The sequence below is a fragment of the Arctopsyche grandis genome, chromosome 6 (genome assembly GCF_051622035.1).
Source record: "Arctopsyche grandis isolate Sample6627 chromosome 6, ASM5162203v2, whole genome shotgun sequence".
Taxonomy (NCBI): domain Eukaryota; kingdom Metazoa; phylum Arthropoda; class Insecta; order Trichoptera; family Hydropsychidae; genus Arctopsyche; species Arctopsyche grandis.
In genome coordinates, this window is record NC_135360.1 from 17,255,276 (window position 1) to 17,268,240 (window position 12,965).

At 31.2% G+C, this 12,965-nt stretch overlaps 1 protein-coding gene across 16 annotated transcripts in view; it reads left to right on the plus strand.

The window, feature by feature from the left end:
- NfI (Nuclear factor I) overlaps positions 1-12,965 on the plus strand; it is a 32,823-nt gene extending 19,858 nt beyond the window's left edge. The window contains exons 2-14 of one of the 16 annotated variants that reach the window (XM_077433985.1): positions 5,305-5,460; positions 5,903-6,094; positions 6,174-6,381; positions 6,979-7,050; positions 8,420-8,515; positions 9,009-9,203; positions 9,279-9,416; positions 9,515-9,675; positions 9,750-9,861; positions 10,039-10,268; positions 10,346-10,473; positions 10,550-10,653; positions 10,734-12,965. In XM_077433985.1, coding sequence (XP_077290111.1) covers positions 5,305-5,460; positions 5,903-6,094; positions 6,174-6,381; positions 6,979-7,050; positions 8,420-8,515; positions 9,009-9,203; positions 9,279-9,416; positions 9,515-9,675; positions 9,750-9,861; positions 10,039-10,268; positions 10,346-10,473; positions 10,550-10,653; positions 10,734-10,897 — 1,956 coding nt within the window. In that variant the 3' untranslated portion in view covers positions 10,898-12,965. Of the gene's footprint in view, positions 1-5,304; positions 5,461-5,902; positions 6,095-6,173; positions 6,382-6,978; positions 7,051-8,419; positions 8,516-9,008; positions 9,204-9,278; positions 9,417-9,514; positions 9,676-9,749; positions 9,871-10,038; positions 10,269-10,345; positions 10,474-10,549; positions 10,654-10,733 lie in introns of all 16 variants that reach the window. The other 15 variants (XM_077433987.1, XM_077433983.1, XM_077433984.1 and 12 more) reach the window with 15 other exon arrangements.

Here is a 12,965-nt window from a genome sequence, read left to right on the forward strand (position 1 = left end):
TATGTACTCTTCAATACGATTGAAATTACTATTTAGAAATCTATTAGATAAAACTCAATTATTTTTAATTAATTACTCCTTAGAAAACTATTAGATAAAACTTAATAAAGTAAACAAGAATAATAGCTGCTAAGCCTTTAAAGATAGCATTGAAAAACAATGCATTGAAGATGGATCGTGTAATCCATGTCATTCATTTGCCAACATTTATAAAGACTCGCTTACACCGGAATATCTGAATTTATAACCATATCAGAATTACCCGATGGAAATCGCTAACCGCCGAGTATTTTAAATTGTGGCTTGGAATTTAGATTGTGAGCATTACATTTTAACAACAATGAAGAAGATGAAACTAGTTTCAGAAAAATAGATACATTCATTAATATCTATACTTATTTTGTTGCAAGATATGTATATTAAAGAGTCTAAACACACCTTTACAAAACTCGAAATCCTCGGCGGTAGTGATCTAAGGTTTGTTTGGATTAGCTGCAATTTTTATACCGGCTTTCTATTGGATTTCTAAATAATTCTAGTTGGAAATTTTGAGCTTTCAATAGAAAAAACGTCAGCACTCAAAGGATTAATATGGCTCTTGATAATAGCGAATAGAGTATCTAACGTAGCGAATTATCTATGTATTTATTTTAACATTTACACCACTGTAAACAACGCACTCAACTTCTTCGTACGATAAGATTTTTACGATTTTCCGTGACATTTATTTTTTGGCGAAATTTTGAGCGTGGCGGGCTTTCAATAGAAAAAACGTCAGCACTCTGTTACGGGGACGAGTAGGAGATGGTATAGAATAGTCACAGATTTGGTCAAATGATTATATTCTTTAAGTAGTAGTAAATATAAACAAGACTAATATACAAGTTTGTATTACAAGTTACTAGTCTCGATGTCCTACCACAAGTTACTAGTAAGGCAGTTTAATCGCAAGTAACTATGTAATAATCACAAGTTACTAGTAATCGCAAATAAGTTTCAATAGATCTAACATGAGCATTTATACACAAAAGAATGATAAGCTTTAACCAATCACAGAATTTTGGTAAATAACAAAGTGATTAAGATACAGAGCAACATCCGTGTGTAAGACAGTTTTAATATTTGATTTATGTATCCTTTGAGAGTATCGAGACATTTTTGAGTAGAAACACAATTTATCATAGAGATAAATATAGATAATAATATTTTAGGGTTGACACGTATCGTGGGACAAAATGCAGCTATAGCAATAAAGATTATTAAAAGTAATACTTTGTATTTCAACAGATCATTAACTGTGTCGTCTTATATAGCAATCGTGTTAGAAACTCGCATAAATTATAATAGATAAAAGTTAAGTAGATAGGGTTGAATAGAATAGTTGATTGTACAGGATGGAAGCAATAGAGATATTGAAAGTCTCATAATTAATGAGGGATAGCTTTAAGAGATACCATCATAAGTAGTTAAAAATGAAACAGATGTTCAAACTTAAGGTTAAAGGGTATTATACATAAGTATATACATAGGTCGTAAGATCCCACCACATAACAACTCAAAGGGTTAATATGGCTCTTGATAATAGCGAATAGAGTATCTAGAGTGGCGAATTATCTATGTATTTATTTAACATTTACACCACTGTAAACAACGCACTCAACTTCTTCGTACATATAAGATTTTTACAATTTTCCGTGACTATTTTTTCACTATGAAAATTCAAATGTGATTCCAATAAGATTGTTAGCCCCATCTTACAGAAGGGTTGGTCATTGTTGGGTGGGGGGAGGGGAGGGGATGGGAGGTGAGAAGTAGGGTTGTCGCCAAGTTGGCTGGCGTCGCGACGCACTTTCCTCTCGGGCGACAGGTGCGGCAAACGTCGCGAACCCAAACAAAAACCGTTGCCAGAGTGTGGCGCCGACAAGAATGGAGGTAGAATATTGGCAAACGTTACCGCACAGCAGCGATTGCATGACCCGAAAAAAAATGGGTCGGTCAGATTGCGTTATTGGGGGGGAATCCCCCGTCGGATGCTGGAGGCCGCAGTTGGCCGCGGGCCCCGTCACCTGCGCCCGCCTGATGAATGGCCCCCATTCAGACCCGGCACGCACTTGGCAAGCCTCCTCGGACAGGGTTGGCACACACACACACACTCACCTCAGCCTGGAACACGCAAAAAATAAAAAGAAATAAAAAGCAAACACTCACTGGCTCGGTGAATTGGCACGACCGATGCGGGATCGACGACCCTACGAAATCAACAGGGGAACCCCCTGTCAATGCGTTGGCGCCTTATCAACGCCACTTCCGTCGTCATGGCGACGCGCTAGGTATTTATTATGATGGGTGACAGCTGCCTTTGCCAACCTTAACCAATGGTACACACAGTCCAAAAAGTCCACCATAATTTGGCGATTTTACAACACACTTATCAGAAATATTATAACAGAAGCAATACCTTCATACTACGAGAGCTTGTCTATTGAATTTTTCACTTTTGTGCAATATATTATGATCATTGATATCAAGCTAGATTTATAAAGTGCTACCTTTTTACAAGGCTCTTTTATATTTCACTTCGCTAATGATTCAGGTGGAATCAGAGAAATGTTATAATAATATAAGTGGCTCTAAGGTCTGTTCGTACCTATTCAGCGCGACCCGTATCCTGCAGGTGTCATGCAAGTTCGGATAGTATTCTTTGGTACATTATATGGACGTATTCATACTCCATTCGCGCATGCGCATTTATGCATTCATGCGCGTCCATATAGAATGTGCCAATGAATACTATCCGCACTTGCAAGACACCTGCAGGATACGGGTCGTGCTGGATAGGTATGAACAGACCTTTAGGCGTTATATTGTTGTCAAGTGACGATTGCCTACAGACAATCCTAAATAATTTTAGCATCAGCCGTATTTGATGCTTGGTGGTCGATGTATGTCCGATAAAAACTTCTTTGGGCGAGGGCAATGGGCAAGTGCATCGTTGATAATTGCACGATGCATTCAAAAATACACAATTAACAACATGGGATACATTTTTATAAGTAAATTGATCATTTAAGTAACATATTATTCAATTAACATCGTATATGAAAGTTTTCATGGAAATAGCATACGCAAAGTTGGAAATAGCATACGCATACGCGTACAATATTGCGTAGTTATGGAAAAAAATATCGTAATTTAGGAAACATTTACAAACATTGACGCGAATTATATTAATATAAAGCTATCATTTATTAATACACAGGAACACCAACGAATCCATAAAAAAGCTTGTAATTAGTAATATCTCAATTTATACAAGTTTTTTATTAATTTTAAAATCCAGTGACTGTAGCGTTTTCTATGACCTTAATTGTGACTCATTAGTTAAAAGTTCAATGATTTCAAATTGTAAAAAATCATTAGATAATTCGTACTTTAAACTTTTTTTTTTAATTATTCAGGTTTCATTGTTAGCTTCACTCAAAGGATCTTTGATTTACATACATACATATGTACTTATTTCATAATGGAGAAGTAGAAAATAAATCTTGTTAATTATGTTATTATGTTATTTGAAATGTTTTCGATTGCCATAGTTCCAATACATGCATTGGTTGCAAATCACGATATTCCGAAAATTTCTTTTAAAATCATTTTGACATTAAAATCTAAATATATTGGTATCAATATATGAAATTTTGTGATTGTTATGTTGACCTGAATGATAGGATTAATTATTGCTTTTGAGAAAAGCTGACCCAATTTATTTTTTTCAATATTCAGCTAACTCGATTATTTAGAAAAACTCTTTTGTTTGAAAATTTTATTTAAAAGCTGTGAACAATTAGTTTCGTTAAAATATTTGACACACTTAATTATTAATTTTGAAATTGGAAGTCAATTTCTAATTAAAAATAATTATTATTTTGTTATATGTATAGCAGGATAAATTCAGAAACATTGTTTTGTTGTAAAATATTTCAAATTCAACTGCAATAAATAAATATACCTAACAAAGTTATGTATATATATTTAAATCCTATTCAGTAGGTTCTGGACATCCCTACATGGATGTATGTTGAAGCGCCCGTGCTTTGACCCAGATTTACCTACGCTGGAAGGTTACGCAGCCCTAACAGACCGGCTTGACCTATCACAATCCTGTGCGTCTGCCGTCTACCCAAAAATTGTCACCCATCCAGGAAATAATAGTGAAATTTTGGAGCCAGCGCCATTTGGCAGTGGAGAGTTGCGTGTTGCCAGGATTATTCTGATCGCCGAGAGGTTAACGCTTGCCATGTAGCCACGGCAAGGTCAAGGGGAACCGAACTTACTACTGTCAACAACAAAAAATCAATTGGCCGCAACAGTAGACCACAAACGTACTATTTGGTTACTGCACGTGCTCGTAGAAAAGCATTTCCCCTAATCGAATAGGAAAAAAATCGTTATAACATAATTCAGCTACAGATTTTAATCATATTTTATATGGAATTAATTAGTTACAACATCATATGCATGCAATCTGATTTTATTATAGAGGGTGGTATTCGTGAAAAGAAAATTTTAAATTTATGCTAAGTTTATAATCAAACGAATTCCTTCCTTAAGAGGGCTGTACACCCGAAACCTTAATTTTGTTGCCGTTCCTTTCTTCGATATATATATTGAGTGAATGCGATAATATATAACAATATATATATTGAGTGAATGTGACAGTTGCGCTTCGACCAGACCAAATCGACAAAATCGAGGTTTCGTATTCTCCAATTTTCTCCTCCGAAACTGGACCAATTTTTAAAAAAATTCACCATCGGTATGAGAAAGATATTTTCTATGCATCTATATGCGTATTTTTTTTTAATCGACTGTTAAATAAGCATGCTGGACTCCTTTCGTGGGTGTAAAAAAGTGGCGATTTTATAGATGTTTGGCAGCTCCTAGCTCCCATAAAAAATAACTAATCAAAAAAATAAAACTATAGATGCATCCCAATGGTGGATATCCATAGCATATTAAAAAATAATTTCTCTAGTGCCATAATTAAGGAAGGGAGAAGTGTGATACGTTTGCATGGACAACGCGCTGGTGTTCAGCCCTCTTAAGGAAATTAAATTTGAAAGTAAAGAAACCCTACATACAAAAAACTGATTTATCTTGAATTTTCCAAACTGATATAGTTCATGTACATATTTAAATCATTACGTAAAATTAGCCTCGTTGTGATTGCAACATTTTCTATGAAATGAAGTACAATTAAAAAAATACTATTTTTCAATCATTACTTATTTTTTTGGGTGGTTTCAGGATGAATTCCACCCATTCATCGATGCCCTGATGCCGTTTGTAAAGTCCTTCTCATACACATGGTTTAATCTTCAAGCGGCCAAACGGAAGTACTTTAAAAAACATGAAAAACGGATGTCTTTAGAAGAAGAACGTCACACAAAATATGAATTGCAGGTCCAGCAAAACTAAAAAAAAAAAAAACAATATATAACGAGATGAAATTTTCTAACCCAATCAAAGAATGATATTTATTCATTTTGTTTGTATATATCCACTGAAATATGCATAGATTTTTAGTACATAAGAGCTAATCAGACTTTTTGAAGATTCTGTGTATGATGATTGTATAGATTGTATAGAAGCTCTTTAGTGTAAAACCGTTAACTTCACTTCAAATAATGTAAATCATTAAAATGATAGTGTGATGTACAAGAGTAACTGATTTAGTGAACTCAGTGCACCATTATGGATATCAAAACAGGGATTCAGTTTTTATATTATAAAAGAGCTGTGTAAAAATATAATAAGTTAAAATATTTACATTCTTATTATGATATAATAAAATGCAATGAATTTAATATGTGCATTCAATATTTCAATTTTGTTGCACTTTTAGAATGAGAAGGCTGAAGTCAAACAAAAATGGGCATCACGTTTATTAGGAAAATTACGAAAAGACATCACTCAGGATTGTCGAGAAGATTTTGTCCTCAGTATAACCGGAAAGAGGCCGGCCGTATGTGTACTTAGTAATCCAGATCAGAAAGGAAAAATGCGACGAATAGACTGCCTTAGACAAGCTGATAAGGTTTCTTTTCCAATTGCAATTATGATAAAACAATCAATTAATTTTAAAGAAAAGATATAAAGGAATTATTTAATTTCAGGTTTGGCGGTTAGATCTTGTCATGGTAATACTGTTCAAAGCCATTCCGTTAGAGAGTACAGATGGAGAACGATTAGAAAAGAATCCTGAGTGTACACAACCTGGTCTATGTGTTAATCCATATCACATCAATGTATCCGTGAGAGAACTGGATTTATATCTTGCCAACTTCATCAACAGCTATGGTGATGACTACCGTCTACCCATCGGTTGTTCACAATCTTATATATTTTTTTCGCACGTCACATGGTGTTTTTTTTTTTTAGCAACAACTAGATCAACTACGTATATTGTATATATTAGATAAAAGTCATTTTATAAACAATTGTGAAACTTTAGTAGATTTTTATAGTATAGTTTGTAAATTTATAGTTTGTGTATTATATAGGTACATACATACATATGTATACTATTATTTCATTTATACTTAAAAATTTCTTAGAAATTTTGACTTATATAAATGTTTCAGAATTGTTTATTTATAATGGAATTTAATTTTACCATTTATGACCCTCCTTATATGTATGTATATTAGTTGGTATTGAATTATTTATTGCATTTTGCATGTTGAATGCATTTTTATTATTATCAGTAAAATAGTTAAGAATATGTTTAATGTTTAACCAATAATTTTTTGTCTTGCAAATTATAAATGTAATTTTAAAAGTAGCATTTTGTTGCAATTCTTTTGATATATTCAAATACCGATTGACATTTCACTTCCTCAGTTTATATATTACCTTTATGATATATGATTTCAAAATTTACAGAAAACGGTTATTTAACAATGTGAAAATAATTTTCAGATATTCTTAGTGGTTCAAACTACCTGTCTCAATCAAAAAACAAAGAAAACGATAATGACGTTAAAAATAAAGGTAAAATGTGCATTACCTGAAGCTAACACATTCTAACATCTGTGTGATTTAAGTTTAAGCTATACGTGTATTATAATTGTAAATCAACTTCTTTTTTTATTATTTCGTTACGCTACAACAAAATATAATAACCTAAAATAATTCTTAATAAGATTATCACAAAAGATTGACTGGTTTTATTGGTACAATTAAATAAGGAAACAATTTATCCCATACCAATTAGGTTTTCACTTTATATATATATAAAGATAATATTATACATACAATGGAAATGAAATTTTTATGAGATGAAATCGAAAATCTTGTCAAAAATATTAAAAATTACAAGAAATGTCAAAGGATATGTTACTCAAATTGTTTTTGTATACTCTCTGCCTATTTATGATTTTTCTTGTAAATATGAAGCTAAATTCTCATTGAAATATCTATTCAAAAATTATTTTTACATACTTGCATAACCCTATTTTTACATAACCCATTTTGAAAATGATGATATCTTGAGTTGATTGGTGAGTAGGTGATCTAATTACAAAAAAATACGAACTTCAAAAATAAAAATATACATTCTACTTATGGAATAGTACATATTGCATGTTTATTCTAATTTTTTAAATTTTTTTTTATATATAATATATATAGGTAGACCTAAACAAATATTTTAATCAATAGTTTTTATTACAACTTGTATGATTTGTTATATTTTTACTTTTTAAGTTGATCGTCATCCCGAGCCTTGTGATTTTATACATGAATTATAATTATTACTTTACACAAAAATATTCTAATAGTTATTTGACAAAAAATTTATGCACTATACACATGTTAAAAAAGTTTATATTTATTTTCAAATCATACATGATCATAAAAACTAAATTATGCATAAGTTTTATTTATTTCTTTTGTAAATCAGTTCAATATGTAGTTCTAAACTTATTATTTTAATAATTAATGAATAATAGTTAAATTATGCATAGTTTAATTTATTCAAAGATTTAACCCTTTAAGCGGCGTATATCTTTTAACGTTTTTTTTTAAATCGTTCGTGAATAATATTTTGAACTTGAAGGCTTTGGGCTCGTGAGTGTGAAGGTATGTCACTATTTTACTTGCATCTATTCGGCCTTTAAGTGCGAATATTATTTTAAAAACTCTAAATAAATAATATTCGTAGATTGATATGATAATTAGGGTAAAATTTAGGTACATAATCTCCTATTTTGGATTCTTTATCTTATATATAATGTAATACTGCAGCTTAAGGGGTTAAAATATTTTCTTTACTCTTTAATTAAAAAGTAAAATTATGTTCTTTACATTTTTAAATCTATTTGAAAATCAAGAAAGCAATAAAAATTATTGTCTTTCTCAGGATTTAGCCACAATCCTTATAATGGAGTTGTATGCAACGATATCATCATGGCAACTGGGGTATTTTCTTCCAGGGAGCTTTGGAAAATATCCAAAGGTGATGAAATAATATTGACTTAATTTATTCCTATTAGTAAATAGACAATTAATTATACACATTTAGTTTAATACATGTTTGTTTTATTAAAAATTTGCACTTAGTATACATATATGTACATACATACATATGTAATATCCAAAATATATAATTAAAAATCATGATTAGACAAACTGTATTAAATGTGTGTTTAAAAAAAACTATATTATTATTTGTTAACTGAATTTTTGCGAGTATTATATTCTTTTATAATATTTGTCATTCAGAAATGAAAACTTGTAGAATACCTGTAATATCAAATTTTCAGTTTTCGAGTATTTCATAAATAGGCAGAATGTATTCTATTTTCAAAATCATTATTTGTTAGTTATTGATTAAATATATAATTCTATTTTTATTAAAATTAGAAAATTTAGCTTTCTGTTATTAGGTTATTCTAATCGAAATTCAACAAAAAAATAAATGAATAACATAACACATGAATCTATTGCAGCGTCCATTTTGCAAGAAACTAATGACGATTCGGGATCGACGGGTGGTGGAACAGGAGGTGGAGGTATCAAATTAGAACAGGGTGGCTATTATTGTGGTGGTTATGGTAGCCCAGCTCCAGCACCCTCAGCACCACCACCAACTTTTGACCCAGACAGATCTACTCCGCAAGCTATGTTAGTCGGCAGTTGTTTCAGTAAGTTGTAACGGTACTCCAATTTGATCTTATATTAATTTATATTCCTGTTTGAACCTATCATAAATATTTCAGTATCAGGTCTTCCACATAATGCTTCCGGTAGTTTGGTGACATCCTCTAGTCAAGCCAGTGGAACATTAGTAGCTCCGAATACCATTTTCTATCAACCACACGGTACTGCTGATCATCACACTGGAATTTATTCTAATGGTAAAAGAAAATCCAGAACCTAAGTTTTATAGAATATACATATGTACATTCATATGTATGTATGTTGATAGTAATCTTAAATTTTGATTTATTTAAAGGTGATGTTTTGCCACAATCAGTAGTACACCATTCAGGCTTAGTTGGAAGTAAATATCCAGGTGACAGTCACACGGGATCAACTGGAAATAATTCTGACGCTCTTTCAGATTTTGTAACTTTTGTTTGTCCAGATGCTTCTGATGGTTCCCAAACTTTACAGGTATTAGTTTCACTTTTATTATTCTAATACAAGTTGACACTTTTAAGCATACATAAATGTGTTTTTGTTATAAGGTACATGGCGGCATGTCACGAAGTCCAAAGCCACATTATTTTCCAAGTAGTATGTTACCTCCTCCACCTTTACCGCCCATGGCACGCCCTGTGACTATAATTAGATCCACAGGTAATTTCTGTAAGTTTCACAAGCCGCACGAGGTACAGTCACAAAGTTTGAGGAATTTATTATTTTAAAAGCTTTCTCTACAATGCTCAACTATAATAAACCTACAAACTTGATTGTTGGACTTCGTTCATAAAACTTAAAACTAATTTTTGAAATATAAATTGATTTCATTTTAAGGTGATTTGATGTCTGGATCAACCAGTCCTCCGGCAGCACTCTCACCTGGTGAGAGACTGCGAGGCTTAAGTCCGTCCCCACCTTCTGGTGATAGTCCTCGAGGTCGAGGTCGAGGACCTTCGCCTACAGAACCACACACACTTGCACCGCCAAGCCCTCCACAACCCCCCGCTTATGCTCCGAGAGAATATTCACAAGGATTCAACCATTTTCATGCACAGACTTCACAAGTAGTTTTACTTACATGGCAATAGGTATTATTACTATAATATTTAACATTTTAACTGTGAATTTTTATATATTATAGGTATTTAATTATCCACCGATAAGTTCGATGAGTAGCATTACACCTGGTGGAATATCTCCATCCAGTCTTAGCCTTTATTCCACAGCTGTAACGACTCCTCGAACTGCAACGCGCGCTGCTGTACCTAGGTTGTGGAAATAATATCCTATTTATAAATATATTTTACTTTAAAATACATCAAATATAACCAAAATTCGTTTTTAGATGGAATGCACCATTTATAACATTGGAAGAAGAATTTAATATCATAACTCATCCTGTATCTAGCAATAATCCTGAAGGAAATTCTGTTGTTTTAATGGATGAAGGTGAGTAAATTATTAAAAAATATATTTAAAGTCTGAAATTAAAGTTATATTTACTAATCTTGTTCTACTTTTTTGTACAGACCGATTTTTTCAATCTTCTGTAATAACAAGTGAAGCAGCTGCCATGGACGGAAGTCATTTAGTATGTCGTGATCAACACTCTATGCAACACCAAACGACCGACATGGATTCACCGGTATCTGAAAAACCTAATGATATGCTAATTACGTCTAAGTCACCATGATATATACTGACCACCTAGACTAAATGTTTTTATATTTTCCGTTTAATTTTTGATATTGGTACGTTCTCCTCAAAATACAATTTCTACTTGACTTCATACATCGATAAACGTGATAGGATTGTATTATAGCCAATTTCATACAAAAGCGCACATCGATAAATGTGATACAGCCTCAATGAAATCTAAACTATGCACAAAATGAAATGCGCGTGGAATAGTATTCGGTTTACGTGCTTTATTCGTTAATTATAATTTTTCTTAATTTCAATATACTTTGGACTAATTTAAGACCAAAAAATTGTAGTATTGACTACTAAAACATTGTTGTTTTTTGTTATCTTTTTATCATTTAGTCTAGGTGAAAAATCTTATGTAAAATAGAAGGGAAATTTTTGCCTTAAAGTTCGTCAACGAACACCAATTGTTATAAAATGGTGCTTTGCAAATATTGAAAGTCTGTGATCAAAAAGCCCAATGTATAATTTTTCGTCACTATTTGTGAAAAATGAAACAATAAACAAACATTAAAATAAAAGATAAAACTTTTGTTTACTGTTTGATGGGTTTGTTCATTAAAAAAAAAAACTTTGTCGATACAAATTACTTTTAGCGATCGTTCGTTATTGTACTATGTGAAATGTTAATATAAAAACTTCAACGTATGTGTACTCACTTCGAGTGTGTACATACGATTATAATGAAACTGCGGCCAAATTAATTTTAAGAACAATAAAATAAAAAAGAACGTAGACATTATTGTTAATGAAACCATAGCCTTCCTGACTTAGAGTAACGTTTGTAAATATAAAGTACCAAATAAAAAGCTTGTGGTTATATACCTATATGTAAAATAATTAGAAAATATTCGAATTGGACAGCTCGGAATGTTACATTAAAAATAATAAAATGCGATGTGCAAAATATAAATGAAAGTGATTGCAAATTATATTAAAATAAAAAAAGGAATGTAAATGACCGTGTGTGTTTAAGTATGTACATGTTTGGAAATGTTTAATACTGTCTTATGTATATTGCTTAAATCTACATATATTTCAAAGTTAATTCATTGTTGGAATCACAAATTTGAATTGATATAACATAAAAATTATTATTCCAAAAGTTAGCATAACATGGGCTTTGTAAGTCTTCTAAAAATAATGATTGAACAAAACTAAATAAATGTGTAAACATGCTATAATAAACAATTACTTGGATGTGCCTTTTGAAACAATTATCTGTTTTGAATATTGTACATATTAGCTTCATACATAAGACGGTATTATAACGAAATCGAAATGTCTTTCAACTTAAAAGAAATATTTATGTAATTGACTAACATAATAATGATATAAAACAAATATTTGTATTATAATGAATATATTATATCCCTATAGGGAAAATTTTAGATGTATTCTTTTCAAACTCGATTCTTTTTATTTTCATGTCAATAAGTAATGACTTCCATTGTAAGTACGATTTAAGTGTAGATAAAATTATGTTACGATTAGAAACATTAGAATTAACTATTGATAAAAACGTGCCATTAAAATTTCAATAACTATAGGGAGCTAATATTGAACTGAAAGCAATAATTTTTGCACATGAAATACACTGTACTCTTATTATTCTTTTTTATTTATTTATTGCCTTAATTTGAAATTAGCATCTTTGACACTGATAAAATCTGTTCAATTAATGCGAGTCAAAGGAAAAAGAGCCCATGTTACAGTATTTCATGTCATATGACTTTAATTATGGTGCATATTAAAGATATATACATATAAGAATTAATTGATTGCCTAAAATCAGAATAATAATGTAGAACAAAGCCAAATGCTGCAATGATACGCTTCAACGATAAAAAAAACTGAAAAATTATGATGATGATATTTAATCTTTATACATAAACGCAAATAAGTAGTTTTATATATATTTCGGATTGTAGACGATTAGCGTATTTAGTACATTTTGAGCAAATTATAAAAAAGTAATATTTAGATATTCAATTACCTGGTGAAAGTTTCTAAACGTAGTTGGTATATTTGCGTGCCTTCAGGTAATTTAGACG